We start from the raw sequence: 18,400 nt of genomic DNA, 5'->3' as shown, positions 1-18,400 counted from the left end.
GGTCCCCTTTAGTTTTTTTTTAAATAATTTTTTTTTAATTTTAGGTATAAAAAAGTTACACTTTAGCACCCCATCCATAGCAAAATTGGCAAATTTTATCAAAATCGTATTCTTTACCGTTAGGTCCGTATGGGCTCATCATTGAAATTGTTGAATTATTTATTTTATTAAAATTATAAAATAATAAAAACCTGCGCATGCGCCTTAGAGCAAGGCATGCGCACATCATACATAAACAGCGCGAAATTTAAAATGGTATCGTTTCATTTATTAAATAAATCTATTGTTCTGAGAGTGCTTATTTATTAAAAACCTACTTTTCAACCTAGAATTAAAATAACCTGGTATTAGTGTCAATCTATGGTGTCAATACATTTTTTGTAGCGGCCACAGGGCCACACTACGGTCGAGGTATAGATTCGGAAAGAATAACATGCAACAAATCATTAATTTGATTCGGGATGACCTTCGCGTGGACACTCGAGGGGGCGGTATTCCAGTGGAACTGCAAGTGATGGCAGTTATTCGATATTGGGGCCGGCATGAGGTAGATGTGACTTGTGCTCTAGTTTTGGATATATACAATAGAAAAGCCTGTATAACGATCTATTACATTACAGATCCAAGAAGATTGTGCTGACATTCACAGAATGAGTCAACAGACACTTTCCCGTTTGTCCCGAAATGTTGCTATTGCGTTAGCTTCTAAAAGTTCGCGTTATATTAATATGCCGTCGAACTCAACCGAGGAAGCCAAAGCAATTAGGAAATTTGAGGCCATAATATGCGGGATGAAGCGTATCATTGGTGCAATAGATTGCACTCATATTAAGATACGCAAAGTGAGTGGAGAGGCTGGACAGTACTATGTTAATAGGAAGGGACATTACTCCATTAACACTCAAGTATGAACATTGTACAATAACATTTTAGTTTGATCATAGTGTATTTAAAGTAATAAATTTTCATTGTTATGTGTGCTATTATGTGTTTCTAATTTATAATAATATTGATGACAATAATTACAGGTAGTATGTGACTCTGACCTTAAAATCTGCGATATTGTGTGTCACTGGAGAGGAAGTACACATGATTCCCGCATATATAGAGAAAGCTCAATAAAGCGGAGGTTTGAGGAGAATGAATTTCATGGGAAGCTGATTGGAGATAGCGGGTATCCTTGTACTTCGCATCTTCTAACACCAATATTAAGACCAAGGACACAGGCAGAAGAAAGGTACAACCTGAGTCACATACGAACGAGGAATACTGTAGAGCGTTGCTTTGGGGTGTGGAAGCAAAGATTCCGCATACTCAACGAAACAATGCGAGGGTCTCTGCAAGTGATCAAGACCACTATTGTTGCTTGTGCAGTTTTGCACAATTTAGCAATACTCTTTAATGAGTCTATTTTAAATCAAGGTATTTGTGCAAACTAATATGTAAACAAAGTATATTTAATAATGCCAATACATAAAAAATAAGCATATTTTAATTCTTTATTTTGTATTTTTCTAGATCCTTCAGGCCTTGAAAATCAATTATTAATCGATCCAACTATCCCTGATAATATAGAAGATGAAGACGAAAATATAAACAGGGCCATTTATATTGAAACTTATTTTAATCAATAAAAACCATATTTTATTATTTTTCAAAATTTATTTTTTTTAAATATTCCTCCTCTAATGCAAGTATTTGGAGCTTCTTCTCGTGAAGCTCCCTCTCTTGTTCTATTCTTAATAGGTGAAGCTCCCTCTCTTGCTCTATTCTTAATAGATGCAACTCTTGTTGTTGCTTCATTAATTCCTCCCTGCTTTTTTTTGCAAGGAGGAATAATTGATGCTCGTAATTGGAATTTGATTTCCCACTGTAAAAATAACATAAACATTAAACATTATTTCACATAAATCACAGCTGAACAATAAGCACAGGAAATTTCATGAAATTCTATTTTCAACATTACATACTTACGTTTCTTTTGGTTTAGCTTTGAAAATATGATGTGTAGGATTTATACGTGGCAATTCAGTGGAGAAATTTGGCAATTCAGGCTAAAAATAAAAAAATAATAATTATTTTAAAATAATATAAATTTTATTTATAATACTGATATTTTTGTATAACATAACTGATAAAAATATTATACAAATTATTATATAATATGATTACCTATGCATGTGCAGTGCTTTCATCATTTTCATTCAATTTCAATGTATCATCAGCAGACTCCTTAGTAACTTCCTATAAATATATAAAATATAATTACTCAATCTCACAATAAAAAACTATATATGCATAGCGCTATTATCCCTTAATGGATATTCCAAATTAAGGAATAATAGCAGTAGAAAATGTAAAAAATATAAACCTGTTGGCCATGTGTTGCATCGCTATCGAAAGGATTGTTATCAACCACAAACTCATTAGGAAGAGCTGCTATAAGCTCTTGATCTTCAGGCGGAGGACTTGGTGGCGGAGGTCCCCCGCCTGTCATGTTTCTTGCCGTTCTAAATTTGTGTTCCGAAGCCTTAGCTTTCTTCAAATTCCTCCACTGATTTTGTATTTGGCTTAAGTCCCTTTTATGGAGTGAAATGATATTATAACTGAAATATAAATACAATAATAATGTTATTACACTGTAACAATTTATTAAATACAAGAAACTGTTAGAATAAGTAAAACTAAAATAACCAAGACAAAACATCTTCCCATGCAAGTTTTTTTGCTGTATTTGTATTAGTCGACGTATCCTTATTCTCTAATATAATATGTGCTCGCTCGAGCACTAATTATTTTCGAAGCACTTTCTAAAGAGCAATATATATTTATTAATAAGCATTAAAACATGTAAGGAAATAAGTACATTCTATTAGATTTCTTGTGTACATTACGTACCTTATCCTCCTCACTCCAATTCGTCGAACGAGAACGTTTATTGATCATTGAACTCATTTTAAATTAAAACTGAATTTGAATTTATCAAAAATCTCAAATCTGTACAAATGTTTGAAATTTGAAAGTTATCAATATCCTGTCAGTTAAACGTCATACAAAATAAAGTCTACCATTCATATTTGTCAAAAAGTACATTTTTAGTCAAGTTTTACGTGAATAGCGGGTTTTATTTCGATAATGTTACTAGAAAAAAATACATATATTGACGTAACTTAGTTGAGAGACTGCTGAGATAGGTTTATAAGTACCTAAGATTATTTTAATCATTGTTTAAGGAGTTGAGAGTTATTTAACTGAGAGGTGTTTATGCAACAGATCAGTCAGTTTTTATAAGTAAGGCTGGTAATTTTTTACGACATCACATTAGAAACCTCAAAAATAGCAGTACTTCTCCACTATTTAATGGATGTTATTATACATATAAACCTTCCTCTTGAATCACTCTATCTATTAAAAGAAACTGCATCAAAATCCGTTGCGTAGTTTCAAAGATTTAAGCGTACAAAGGGACATAGGGACAGAGAAAGCGACTTTGTTTTATACTATGTATAATATAATAATGATAGTGATAGCACAGTATTACAATATTATTTCCTACAGTAAGGAAACGCCTTTGATGTCGCGCGATGCCGCCGCCAGCGTAGGTACTTACGCTGCCACACGAAAATACGCTAGGGTTGCAACAAATGGGAAATAAAACAATTGTGATTATTAATATTATGATGAAATCATTTATTCATATGTACATTCAAAATAATTGCGATTATTAAATCTGATGTAATCATTTGTTCATAAATATATAATTACAGATATTGCACTGCTAAATATTATTTACGTGGACACTTTATTTTTGGATGTTCTTAATTGTATATTATACCATTTAAGAAGTAATGCATTCGCATTGGGATGTACAATCTGATTAGAAAATAATGAGGACAACATATACATAGCTTTGATTTTAATTCAACAGATACAATTATTAATACAATCTTTCTGAAATATTGTTTCCTTCTGGGATTTCAATGTAGATTTACATCCGTAAACGGAACAGTTTTTGCGCGCCATAATAGAATATGTAAGTACCTATGTATAATAAAATTATTACACAAAAAATACGACTGCGTCGTCCTTTCGCGATAGTTAATGCAAACTCAGCGTGATTGCATTAAGCGGCCCGCGTCGCCCGACCCCCCGCCAGTTCCCCTCCGTTTCTCTGCACAAGTACATTCGTCGCCATACTGTAGGAAATATGGTGATACTGTGGTGATAGTCCGGCTAACGAAAGATAAGACTGGAAAAGGCGGCAAATTCAAAAAATCATCATATTAAGGTAACCTAATGGTAACTTAGGTTATAGTTGGAAATAAAGTTTTGATACTTTAATTTATTATTACGAGCTTTGTTTTTTTGAGAGATTAACAACCTCTACAAACTCTTCATCTATATAATATTATATATATGTAATCTGGTACAGTTATCTGATACAGATAAAAAAAAGAACAGCTAGTGAAAGTAATAAAAAACATAATAAAATACAATTAAATTTTGTTTAATCAATATAATCATATTAAATCTAAAAGCCGCGTTCAGCCGCGAATAAAGAATAAGAATCACTATCATTATCTCTGACATCATTAACTCTTCCATTTCTGCAGTTATTCCATCTTGTTTTTTTTGTACTGCTCTTCAACATGAATAACATGGTTCGGTCATAGAAGAAATCTCGTTGAGATACTGATTTTGTGTCTTTAAACATTTTGAACGGACAGATCGTTCAATTTTATATTGTTGCTTTAATAGTTTATAACTGGATTACTGGTATCATCCATGCAAAATAATAATAATAATATTAAACAAATCATATAATGTGCAATGCAATCAAGATGAAAAGTATCAAAATATCAAGTCACACTGTGTGTTTTTCCTTATTTATTATTATTTATTTATTGGAATTATTCTTACAAATTATTACAATAACTTAAGTCTAAGTCCCACAAAACTGCACATGCAGTTTGACTGTGGGATCAAGCCTATAACTAAATATATTATATAAAATATCTTTATATCTATCTATAACTAAATATATTATATCATATTATTATCTGTTATAAAATATAATATTAAGTGAATAGGTATATCTATTTATGAGCTTGTGTTTTAGCATTCTATTGACTGAAGAAGGTGTTTCCTTAATAATCTTTTAAATTTGTGAATATTTGCTTCTGTTCGTATGTACTCTGGTAAGCTATTGAGAAAATATGGTAAACGTTTATCTAGAGTTCGATCTCCAAAATAATTGTTGACTCTAGGTACTTCATATTTTCCTGAGGTCACTGACCTCGTTGTATGATTGGTATTTAACAGATTAAGAGAAGGAATAGAGCTATGGTTGTTTACAGCAAGAAGATATTTGTGCTTAAGGCTGACTGGAAGAATATTACAAAATTTAAATAGCATTCTATAGTTATGTTTATATTTATGTTTTATTTTTTTACTCACCAAGAGTTTTAAGAATCTAATTTGCATATTTTCTAATTTGTTTAAGTTAGTTTTAGTAGTAAGTCCATAACAATCAAGAGAATAACTAAGTATTGAATCCACAAGGGCCATGTACAGACATTTTAAAGTCTTTATAGGAACTTTGTAACTTATATGATAGAATTTACCTAACAATACTTTACTACATCTCTTTCAAATTGTTTCTTTTTAAATTTATTAATCATAGTTTAAAGTTTTCGTCATGTTTTCAACTCAGTTTTCAATTATTAGAAATCACTAAAATCCTAAGCTAAAATCGCAGAAAATAAAATCACTTTGACAAGCTTTGACACATCAACTTAATGACAGTTAACTGTTAAGTGTTGCCAAATAAATTTTCGAAATAAAAAGCCAGTCTCATCTTTCGAACCAGACGTGACTAGTATAGATTTATTTATTGATTTAATAAATGAAACGATACCAATTTAAATTTCGCGCTGTTTATGTATGATGTGCGCATGTCTTAATGCTCTAAGGCGCATGCGCAGGTTTCAATTATTTTATAACTAGTGCCCCGGCTTCGCCCGTGGTACATATTTAGTATCCTATATCCTTCTCCTGGCTCTAAACTACCTCCCTGCCAATTTTCAGCTAAATCGGTTCAGCCGTTCTTGAGTTATAAGTGGAGTAACTAACACGACTTTCTTATAAATATATAGATTTTAATAAAATAAATAATTTAACAATTTCAATGATGGACCTATACGGACCTAACGGTAAAGAATACGATTTTGATAAAATTCGCCAATTTTGATATGGATGAGGTGCTAAAGTGTAATTTTTTTATACCCAAAATTAAAAAAAAAATATTTAAAAAAAAACTAAAGGGGACCTAACGAAAAAATTGTGGGACCTTATAGGACCTAACGAAGACCTATAGATTAAGGTCATTTTTGACCCAAAATTCTATGGATGGGGTGCTAAAGTGTAATTTTTTTATACCTAAAATTTAAAAAATTATTTAAAAAAAAACTAAAGGGGACCTAACGAAAAAATTGGTGGACCTTAAAGGACCTAACGATCAAGGTCATTTTCGACCCAAAATTCCATAGATGGGGTGCTAAGTTTGCACTGGTCTTCCGTTTAAGTAAATTAAAAGTTCTGTTAACAAGTGATTTTGTGATTGTATGCAACTTTGTGCCCGCACAACTTGATTTATTTTAGTTTTTAGTTTTTATGATATATTTTCTATTCATGGCGAATGAATGATTGCAAAAAGATTGCAAACCAATGCAAATTTGCAATTATTATCTGTGGTCTAGGTACGAATCAATGTCACGTCGCGTTTCATTCTGTCTGTCACTTGTCAGTTATCAGTGTCAAGTCGCATAACCGATGTCAAATCGAATAAATATTAATTTCTGATTTATCAGATCAAAAATTTCTATAAAACCAGATAAAATAAAGCTTATATATCAAATTACATTTAAGGATACCACTTTCTGATAATGTGTCAGTACGATTTATAAGTTAGAATGTCGTTAGAACAAACTGCATGTGATGGTAAGATGTTTTTACTTACATTCATTTCAAATTAAAACGCCTTCTAAAATATTAATTACAATGTAATTAGTTTATATTCAAGACTAGATAATCATTGAAATGTTTTTCGTGATCTGCCATACATAAGAAAATGATGTATTTCCCTAAACTGTCGTTTGTTTGAAGACATTGCAATTATAACAAAATCTAATATTTCTAAGCCGTTCTTACAGACTTAAAGGCATTTGAGAGGCGGCTTACTGAAGTCATAGCTTGCTTGCAGCCTGCTACCACTAGATGGAGAAGTAAGTTCACTAATTTTACTAGTTTAATACATGTTCAATGCCATTACTATTGTTTGTCTGTGTGAAGTAATAACTAAAAAAAATATTGTTTAGAAAATCCAAAATTATTCTAGACAAAATATTCATAAAAATATCCAATACATTTAGTTTTAGAACATTTAAGTAAAAAAGAAAAATAATAATTTAATTATCATAGTAAGTAAATTCCTACTATTATATTTGTGAAAATTTATATAGATTGATTTTCATTCTAAATGAAATTGAGCACAGTCATAATATTTTGCATATCCTTTTTACTAGTTACTATTTAACATTTCCGCCCACAGCTTCAGCTAAATTATATGCTAAAAATTCCCCTTGAATCACTCTATCTATTAAATATAAAGTATCCAAGTTCGTTGTGTAGTTTTAATGATGTAAGCATGCATACATAAAGACATGCGGGGAGTGGCTTAGCTTTATGCTATGTATCTATTTTGAAGGTGACTAATAAACATTGAGATAATATTACTACATATGGAAAAGACACCACAAACAAAATCTGTGCGCCATTTTTTTGCTCTTAACTAAGTTTTAAAAATTATTATTTAGTTAGGTACTTACCGATGAAAGTTATTCCTTTGCACTTTTCCGTATTATTTGTGCAATATCGTAACACACACGAAGGCATATTTGATGCGTTTCACTTTAAAACAAATAAAAAATTAGCGTGCAGTTACGCCATATGGCGTATGTTGAGCGGAACATAAGTAATGTAGGCGGTGTCGTCTCCATAATATGTATATCTCAATGCTAATAAACAAATGTTTCAGTTGTATTAGCGGCAGTGTCACTGTGTACTGCAATTGCAGCGTGGCACTGGCTCACGGACCCCCTCACTCCGGTGGTATCACTCACACAGTCACTATGGAATCACCCCTTTTTCGCCGTCACATCTACACTGCTAGGTAATTTTTATGAATTTTACATTTTATATTAACTAGGTGCTTTAGAAAAATGTGAAGAGTGGATGTAATAATTTATAATTAATACAAAGCTGGTGTTTGTTATAATAATCAACGCATTGTTCCATAGTTTTATATTCAAAAGCTTATTTCGTGTTAAAAGGGCATATTTTCGAAATAACCCTACATTCAAAATAACACTATGCATTAAAGTGTGTGTCCTAATATTATGAGCATTTAATTTATTAGGGCAATAAGTAATTACATATTGTAATTACTTATTGCCTTAAAATAATTAATTTTATTTCTTTGTGGTTAGAAAATTCTAATTTTGTACTATTTATTTATTTATTTTTGTACTATAATTAGATTTGATAATAATAATTAATTGATCAACCTTTGTCCTGTGACATCAGACATACATTGTGTATTTTTACAAGATAAACTACCTTTTACCTTTAATTTGTGCAAACAAAACCAAAATTCATGGTGACTTTATTTTATTTAATGATGATTAATTATTTTTTCCAGTGTTATTATTCATGATGGGAGTACATAGGAAAGTGATTGCGCCCAGTATTATAACAGCAAGGACTCGTTCAGTGCTCAATGATTTCAACATGTCATGCGATGAAACAGGAAAACTGATCCTCAAACCTCGGCCAGCAAACAACATGACCTGTCTTAGTCACTAGTTCCATTAAGTTCCAATTGTTTTCTATCCTATTCATTAAGGTTATCAAATAAAACAATTTATGAGATACTATTCATGTTTATTATTTATAACTTTGGTGTGTTTATTATATACAATAAATAGTTGAAAACTTAAAAAATTAACCCTAAACGACGTAACGGTATCGAAACATTTAAGAAGCAGCAATATTTCACTATACATTTTCACTATTACATAGAAATAGATATAGGAAATTTAAAATATGTATTTATTTGCAATCTAATAGCGCAATTATATCACAAGTTTAATATTAAGTAAATATAAATAATGACAGTGCATTTCAAATAGACAATAATAATTATTATAACAGAGTAATATTCGAATTTGCGACTTATAATTTCAAACATTTCATCTAGTATTTTATTTCTAATCTCCGGACTTTTTCGTCTCATAAATATGAGGATTTTATACACACGATATAATTTTAATTCTGACTACATAATATATTAACGCAATAGTAATCAAGTTATATTGTATGTATAAAATTTCCACTTCTAATACTAAAGTTAATATTTATTTCGACTACAATTTGCCTTTGAAAAAATCTCAAAAATATCATCAACTGGGCAGTGACGATTGTACAATTCCTTAAAGTAAAGGGTTGCATATTTGGACATAACTATAATAATTACGAAAACATCTCAACAAGATATTCACTACACTAATAAATAACAATAATGTGCTATTTGTGCAAGTAATACATTTAACTAACATTCTAAATCGATTTAATATATTCAATACAAGTTTTAATACTAAATGCATGAAGGAAAATTTTGTAAATGCTATACAGATAACTGTATGAGATATTTGTTTTGATTTTATTTTATTAGGAAGTATTATTTTGTGCGTTACCCTGTGACAACAAAAATTGGATTTGTGGTTAATATAAATTCGTATAAAATAAAATCACTGGTAGGAAATTGTTTGAAATGGAAGACTAGAATGCCAAACTATATCGCGATCGGAATCATACGTAAGAATCCATTGTGTTGTATTTGGTAATGAATTATTTTAAAACTTCCTAAGGTTTTTAAAATTTGTTTGTTTTCATACAGTCTTGGATCTTTAATTAATGACTTTTTATATATTTGTATATTTAATCAAAGTTTTGATCGGGTAAATTTGAGCGTACGCAGCATTTTATAAGTAGTTAACAATAATATTATGTAAAAATATCAGTTGTAAAATTTCTCAAATAATAATATTGTACTAGTAAACATTATATATTTAAAAAAATCACTTGATAACATTGAGGCAGTGTACACGTATCTTATTTATTGATTATTATTTAAAATCAGTAGTCATAAGGCGTACCATAAAATACATTTTTGACCATATTTTTATATTAAAATGCAACTTTGATTCAATAACACTAGTCTGCTTCGATACCACATATTATTTTCTATCCTTCATATTTTAAATATATCCAAATAGTAACTATGAATAGTGCAATTTCCTTACATTTTTTCTATGACAAACTATTATAGTTTGTTCTTGCCTCTTTGGACGCCTTAGAAATAGGTTAGTATTAATTCGTTGGGTTACCAAAAATATTTTATTCATAGATTCTAGTTTTACTTTATTCCACCCTTACTGTGTATCTTTATCATTAAATATATTTAATTATTATTATTTTGCTGTTATTCCCACTTACTTCAGTAAATATATTCATAAGTTATACACGAAGGGAAAAGTCACTGGAAGTTAGTATTGCTTGCACAATATTTGTGGTAACCAATCAGAAGTTTTCATTAATACACTTATTACAATATGTTTATAATATTCGGATAAATTTAAACTAGCATCTTAATCTAACAGTTTGCAAATAGGTATTATAAATTCTGAAAGAGTTGTGACAAAGTATAGTAACCTTGCATTTGTGTGGGGTAAGGGAATGATTTCTCAAAAAATATATATTTGCTTTTAAAGCTTCATCTACGTGGTGTCACTAGTTCGTGCAGCGATGTATCGTAGCAACAATAATTACATAGACCACTCTAAGGCTGCCGGAATCAAAAAAGTGTTGCAGAAAATATCAAAAATAAATATAGCTCAATAAACGCACGAGGAATATCTGTTATCACGTAGAAACAGGAAACTTAGGAAAACGTCACACCTTATACATATTCTCGACCTTAACCTATTTCACTAGAATAAAGGTTGTGGCTTGATCTCGTATGGAGGAACTTTTGACGCTCGATTAAACTGGAATCTATAGATCACGCCACAACCTGCTAACGACGACGCAAAACAAATGCCAACGAGAAATCCCCATATTTATTGTCACATCATTCCCCACAACAACATGCAAGGCTGGAATGCTGTCCTCACGCAGCTAGCAGGGCTCTTATATTCTTGGGCGTGGATTGGCTGTTGAGGTGTTTTGTCGTGTATCGGAGAGCGTTTAGGAGTGGCTCGGCTTTGGGTGGGGGTTGCTGTTGAAGGAATTTGACGCAGCCCTTGACATCTACTGAGGAGGAACGACAGAACGCGCCTGAAGGGTGCACCCAGTCGTAGAGAATGATCAAACCGACCATCACGCGTAGTACGAGCAATGACGTTTCTTCGCGGCTGAACTGTGCCACTAGTTTGCTGAAAAGATATAAGGGACACGTTAAAATATTCTCAAATTAATTAGCTGTTATTATTTTAATAATTTAATCATCCTATTTAGATTTTAATAATTTAAGGATTCTAGAAATTACAAATTTTAATAATATGTAATATTAATTAATTAATGGTGATTTTGATCAATTTTTAAAGTGAAACTGGTACATATACCTTTAGTAGGTATGTATACTGTCCTACATTGTGAAACAGTGTCCTGACCGAATTTCGGTCACGACAGCTTATCACACACATTAGCCAAGGGAACGGCGAAACTGACCATTTGCTTATCGATTTTAAATATCGCTTAACTATCTAAATGTTCTGTAGGATTCAAATAATACTCGTACTGTCAATATAATAATATCGCGGATATTTTATTACGAACTTATTCGATCTTTAATCTTTTATAGAGAACTGCATTTAAAAATAAGTCTAATTTGCAAAAGTTTACGATTTATCTGTTTAGGCTTTTTGATATCTTCCTAGTATATTTTATAACTGACTCCCTGTTCCTAAATTACCAAAAACCATTCAGCTGTTTTTACGCAGCTCCAAACATCCATACAATACAATATTCATACAATTTTCTGGACTCTGAACGCATAATTTTTTATCTTTAACTCCGCACAATCGCAGGCGGAAGCAAGTAAAAGCGTAACATTTTGATGTCCTAATAATTAGCTCTAATAAATTAAGGTTTACATGTTCCGTATTGCTTCACCTACATACACATTTGGAGCGTACATAAAATATGTACAGTTAGCCGTTTCCTATATTTTAACGGCCGCTACAACTATGTGTAAATAAATAAAGCTTGTTACAATAATGTACTTGTAATAAATAAAGCCCAGATTCTGTATTTAGTCTGTAATCTCTGAAAAGATTTGTCGGCTGCGTTATCTGTTTGTAATTGATTTTGGAATTCAAAAACGTGTTGGTTAACTATGATTGTAATTTGTAGCCGGTATGTTACTTATATATTTCAATTTTAATCAACATATTTTGTGTTTTTTGGGTTCTCTATTGTAGTTACATGTTACAAGACTTCTCCCCTTAATAATATCCATCAAAACAAACCATCTATTTACATAGCTATATGTTTAGCTAATTTACATGTATTTGAACATTTCTCTTAGGTACCAACAATTCTCAATAATCATTATTACTCCACCTACCTCTATTAACAATACCTACCCAAATCAATTTATTACCACAGCCAACGTAATATTGAACCATAGATAATTATACTTCACAACTATTACAACTTATAGTTAATCGTAAAACAGTGCACACATTTACGTAACATAAAGTTACAAACAAAGACTGCAGAAATCGTTAACCCCCTTGCTCTAAACAGCTCGATTTACAACCGTATAGTTAGAACAGGAAAATTATTTATTCGCTCCCATCTATTTGATTGCAAAACCACAGTGCATCCGACATCCGTTAGTCGCGAGCCAATCATAGGCAATAAAACTAATTAGAGCTTTTTGTACTTGATGAAAATATATAATTAGTTTCGACTGTGGAAGTAGCTTTTCGTGTACATATATTATTGTACACCAAAAGGTATGTGTCGTTTTTTTTTCATTAGTAGTAGAGTAGATTGACTTGCATTTTATCGTTTTCTATTTTCTTTAATTAGAATGACTTAATTGTATTGCTTTCAGTTTCTAATGTTTAGTAAGTTTTTCATTCATTATTTAATTGGCATGTAAATAATTCGTTTTAAATAAAAAAATCTTTGGCATTCATTACTCATTATATCCTACTTTATTCCGCTACTTCTGATTCTGCGTCTGTACTATTTTCTAAATTTATTACGTACTAGCTTCCGCCCGCGACTCCGTCCGCGCGGAAAAATTAAGATTTATTTATTTCTACGTATTTTTCCGGGATAACAAGCAATTATTATTAAAAAAACAAAATACCCGACTGCACACGCATACATATTTTTTTAAAGGGAAATTTAGAAAAAATATTATTATGTCTTTATCCCGTGGGACTTTTAGGATAAAATGTATCCTATGACACTCCCGTAATCAAGACAAATCTAACGATACCTCATACATCAAAACCCATCAAGCCGTTTAGGCTACAGGTGGTCACAAAGGAAAAGACATACATACATACTTACATACACTCGAAAAACATTACCCTCCTTCTTTGGCAGTCGGGTAAAAAGTATCCTATTTTATGCCCAGGATAATAAGGTATAATTATACCAAGTTTCATCGAAATCGAACCGTTAGTTTTTACGTGATGCCTTTACATACAGACAGACAGACAAAATTTTTTTTAATCACATATTTGGGTTTGGTATCGATCCAGTAACACCCCCTGCTATTTATTTTTTCAATATTTTCAATGTACAGAATTGACCCTTGTACAGATTTATTATATGTATAGATTCTAATGTTAGTTATATTTTTTTTTTAAGTATTCCGCCCACTTCATTGATGGTCTTGATTAATGACGATCTACCTGGGCTATGGCTATAATGGGATATTAGGTCAAGAAACCGTTAGTTAATAAAATTGTAATTGTTACAAAACTTGGACTTTTCATCAGAGCCCACCCAATCATTTACATATTACTTCTACATCCTATTTATTAAGTATCTTGCTTTGTCAATACGATTTTTGTATCATTGAGGGCTGATTTTTCAATCCTTGGCTAATACTTATTCGTAAAATAACGTATTAAACTACCAATTCAAAAATGTATTCTTTGCCTGTATTTGACAGTTTACGGGTGACATTTTATAGTCCTTTTCACCTAGGATGATTCCTGTGACACTTCATCGTGTTCCGAATTACGTATTTTATGTTTAAAAAGCCAAAATAATTTTAGTGCATAATATTTTTATTTTATGGCGGCATTATTACCAAAAATATAAAAATGAAAGATCGTAAGCTTATAAATAAAAAACAGTATTGTTTAGTTTAATATAATGAAAAATAAAATAAAATAACACAAAAATATAATAACTAAGAAATTCGTGTACATGAAATGGATCGTTGAAAAATCATAGAGTTGGAAAATCATATAATCGGCGCCCATCTTGTGATCGTTTGTCAATCGAGTCAATCGTCTGTACGAGTGCGTCAGCCTTGTATACAAGTTGCATTTTTATATTGATACTTTACGTGGTATTCTGTTATTGTTACTAATTGTTATTGTTGACTTTTTGTTGCTGTTGTTTGCTAAGTTTCCTTAGTTAATTGTTGGCGAAATGCCGAAAAAACTAATTTTGGTACTTTATTCAAATCGATTTCATTTCCATATAGAATATTATCGATTATTAGAAACAATTGATACGATTTCAGTAACCGACATCTCTATACGTGTCAAAAATCGATGTGTCACAGAAATCATCTTAGGTGGAAAGGACTATAATGTTATCGTGTAATGCTTTATTGGGCGAATAAGTTTTAAATCATGGATTGAAAAATCGGCCCTTAATAAAATATGAATATTACTAATCAAGTAATCATATACAAAGTGATACAAACGAAACTCTAACATCGATTAAAAACTACCAATGTTATTGTCATTCAAGGCGCACGTTGCTATTGTCACTTTCAATGGCGCGAGCCGATTGCGCGTAACGTACACCAAACAACAAACACTACACGCAATATTCATTCTTATCACTTTAAAACAACGCTGATATTAGCATGTACGAATTGTACAAATGAATCAACGTTCGCTCCTTTGTATCTCCCGAATACGTTTTGATAAGGAAGTGGGTGTAGCGTCATAGGACGGTGAACGCGTCCTGAACGTGATTTGTTGTCCGATATTTAAAAATTTTCATTCACTCAATTCTGAACTGAATATTTAAATAATTGAACAGACTTATCACTGAAGGAGTTCGTGTAAAAATAACTCATACTATCTATAACAAAAAACTGTATAAAATTCCTATTATTCAGGTAAATTGTAAGATAACAATCATTGCCTACTTTCAGATAATATAGTATCTATGCACCTTTATAATGTTGACTGACATTACTGCGTTTTTTGCAAATATGTATTAAGTATCAATTTTAGGTGAGATGTGGCAATCCCTTCTTTCGATGTTTATTTTTTATATTTATTACAAAATGTCAATAAAAAATCTTAATTATTAATTTTACTCAATTTCAAAATCTCAATTAAATTACATATATTGTATCCTCTTCAAAAGGGATAAAAACATGGCAACACTTATTGCATGTCGATAGCAAGTTGCAACCATAGCATCCGTAGAACAATATGTAATCTGCAAGACTACCATATACCACGAATTATCCAAGCGCTTATATTAATACCACAGATAACTCAATAATTGTTTTAATATAGGTACTAAGCTTTCCGCATGTGACTTTGCCAGCTTTGTCTTAAACTTAACAAATAAAAATTATACTAAAATATTCCTCTTTAATCACTCTATCTAAAAAGTGCATCAAATTACGTTGCGTAGTTTTTAAGATCTAATCCTAAAAAGGAAAAGACATAAGGGGACGCCCGACGCGACTTTGTTTTAAACTGTGCAGTTACATCTACATAATATATTCTGTGGTAATACATTAATAGCTAGCGGAAATCAGTAAACAGTAATCGATATGTCCACGTAATGACATTTGTGTCCGTGCGGTGGTAATGTGACACCTCGTAAGGGCGCTTGTGCACTACAAGGAATTTTACTGTCCGGCATTCCGATTTTTTACGGTCCGGTGTGGCATGAAAAAACCGATGAATTGCTTGTGCACCTGTCCGTCTTTACTCGGATCAGTGCGGTACAGTTCAAGGAAGTTTGGCGGTATAATGCTGTCATAAATGATTGTTTTTGTATTTTACAAGAAACGAGTAAAAAATATAGAAGGTGAAATATTATATTACTTCGTTATAATAAAAAGTAAAGTTCCGTAAGAGATTTAAAATGCGTGTTTCACTTATTTATTTTAATCGGTGACGAGGAGCTAATTAAGCTATTCCCACTTGAACTTAAACTTACCAACACTTACTTAGATAATAATTATAGGTCAATGCTTGGTCAATGTATATAAAATAACAATACTGACTTCTCAAATCTTGCTTTTAATTGGCATATGCAGTAAAAACAGTAAAATCCAAGCAAGTGGGCATTATAAATATAAATAATAATAATAAATATTATAGGACATTATTACACAAATCGACCTAGCCTCGTAACGCCCAGATACCTATTAAAAGGCATGCAGCTCGATAGTGGTACCGGCCCAAGCTGTTATCCAACTTTATGACATAAACGCCCACGGTACCTTTTTAAAGGTATCTGACAGTATCTGATTTGAAAACGCCGTAACATTTTAAATTACGCGCCAAATCTAATTACTGTTTTTTATCCGGCTACTGGAAAGTATGTTTTTGTCTATGGTTAAGCAATAGTGCCAATAGAAAAATAAAATATATGTAATTTCCGGCGAAAAGTCTGGCCATCTTGACTGACTAGAGGACGTGGTAAGTTCAATCCATGATTATTGATGCAATCTTAGGTTTTTAACTGAGAGTATCTTACTCTGCTTGTTGACAAATAAGTAAATATTATAATTACATTTAGATTTACGCGAAAATAAAGAATATGCGTGTAAAATAACCTCGTAAAATCTGGATACCTTTTAGAAGGTATAAGAGTATTAACATATTATTGGATTTTAAAAGGTATAAGGGAATAAACCACTAATCAATTTGATTTGCCTTTGAAACTTATGATTTAGACCGTTTTCTCCTTCATAATATAAAGTAAATTATTTAGTCTGTTACAGAATATTTTAGTACCTATCCTTTTCAGGTAACCCAATGAGAGATGAGCAAATCGAAGAAGCTTTAGAAGTATTAAATCAGTCAGATATAGAAGAGTATGAACTATTTGGAGATGAGGATTACAACATATAAACCAAAACCAAGAAAGCTCTTCCAGTTCTGAAGAATCTGAAAATAATATTTTTTTATTAAAAACCAACTCTTATTTGCGAAATTATTTAAAATTTCTATAGAAATATATCAATTTACCTACTATCATTCTGATTTTAAAAGGTATATGGGTTGCTATTATATAGTGTTTTTGGGTCCAATTTAGAAACTTGCTAATTTTTGCTTCTGTCATCTGTTGGAAGTGGTGGATTTCTTCTGATAGAAATCCTAAAACACGTGATAAACTAGCCTTTAAAAATAATAAGTACAGAAAATAATGATCATATTGTTCAAAAATTGATATTTTTTTCTCAGATTGTTAGTGTGAGATATCTTTTTGGTCATTAAAATTTTGGAAGACATGTATTAATCCAAATATTTATGTTCATTGTTTTTTGTAATATAAAATAAACCCTATATTGTCTACCGCTAATCAATAATTTAAAAAATACGAATTTTGCGAAATCGGGTTTTGTAATACATTAAAGCCCATATGCCTAAATAAAGAATAACGAATTTGGGGTTATTTAGTGTCTCAAAACCTTCCACTGACATTCATTTACATGCAGAAAAAATCCCACGCTCATACGGAAATAATAAGGCACTTTTTTTAGATTTCATCACCTCCGGGTCCGCACCATGTGAACCTTTTAAAAGGTACTTGGGCTGCAAGCCAATGTTTGGTAAAAATAGCCTGGGCGTTACGAGGCTAGTCCCACAGAAAGCTCAATTAAGGCTTGTGTTGTGGGTACTAGGCGACGATAAATATAATATTTAATAAATACATATATAGATAATAACACCCAGACCCCAGAACAAATAATTGAGTTCATCACACAAATATTTGCCCTGACCGGGGATCGAACCCGGGACCGTCGGCTCAGTAGGCA

General features: G+C 31.3%; 2 protein-coding genes and 1 long non-coding RNA gene across 4 annotated transcripts in view; 2 read left to right on the top strand and 1 right to left on the bottom strand.

Annotated features, from left to right (window-relative positions):
* Positions 1-6,800: 6,800 nt before the first annotated feature.
* On the top strand, positions 6,801-8,993 carry Cnep1r2 (CTD nuclear envelope phosphatase 1 regulatory subunit 2). 2 transcript variants are annotated; one of them, XM_089701367.1, is made up of 4 exons: positions 6,801-6,999; positions 7,212-7,283; positions 8,096-8,230; positions 8,759-8,993. In XM_089701367.1, exons 1-4 carry the CDS (start codon positions 6,972-6,974, stop codon positions 8,920-8,922), a joined length of 399 nt encoding a protein of 132 aa, XP_089557493.1. In that variant the 5' UTR covers positions 6,801-6,971; the 3' UTR covers positions 8,923-8,993. The 2 variants fall into 2 exon arrangements, with proteins under 2 accessions (XP_089557493.1, XP_089557491.1); XM_089701365.1 differs by having other exon boundaries at positions 7,200-7,283.
* The window catches only part of LOC149483872 (CYFIP-related Rac1 interactor A), a 32,518-nt gene continuing 23,091 nt past the window's right edge, over positions 8,974-18,400 (bottom strand). Inside the window, exon 4 of the mRNA XM_089701364.1 lies at positions 8,974-11,552. Coding sequence (XP_089557490.1) covers positions 11,288-11,552 — 265 coding nt within the window. The 3' untranslated portion in view covers positions 8,974-11,287. The remainder of the gene's footprint in view (positions 11,553-18,400) is intronic.
* On the top strand, positions 16,763-18,218 carry LOC149483874 (uncharacterized). The gene is made up of 3 exons (XR_016316357.1): positions 16,763-17,057; positions 17,389-17,633; positions 18,125-18,218. It is a non-coding gene; the product is annotated as an uncharacterized LOC149483874 (long non-coding RNA).

This window comes from Colias philodice, chromosome 12 (assembly GCF_061535455.1).
Source record: "Colias philodice isolate Cphi_HAF_F1 chromosome 12, ilColPhil1 Martin Lab GWU primary, whole genome shotgun sequence".
Taxonomy (NCBI): domain Eukaryota; kingdom Metazoa; phylum Arthropoda; class Insecta; order Lepidoptera; family Pieridae; genus Colias; species Colias philodice.
This window is presented reverse-complemented; position numbering and strand designations above follow the sequence as displayed.

Excerpts from the sequence above, each read along its gene's own strand:
- Cnep1r2 (XM_089701365.1), top strand. The coding sequence starts at position 6,972 with ATGTCGTTAGAACAAACTGCATGTGATG. Across the intron at positions 7,000-7,199 it reads AGAACAAACTGCATGTGATG|CCGTTCTTACAGACTTAAAG; the intron begins GTAAGATGTTTT and ends AATATTTCTAAG. Across the intron at positions 8,231-8,758 it reads CGTCACATCTACACTGCTAG|TGTTATTATTCATGATGGGA; the intron begins GTAATTTTTATG and ends TATTTTTTCCAG.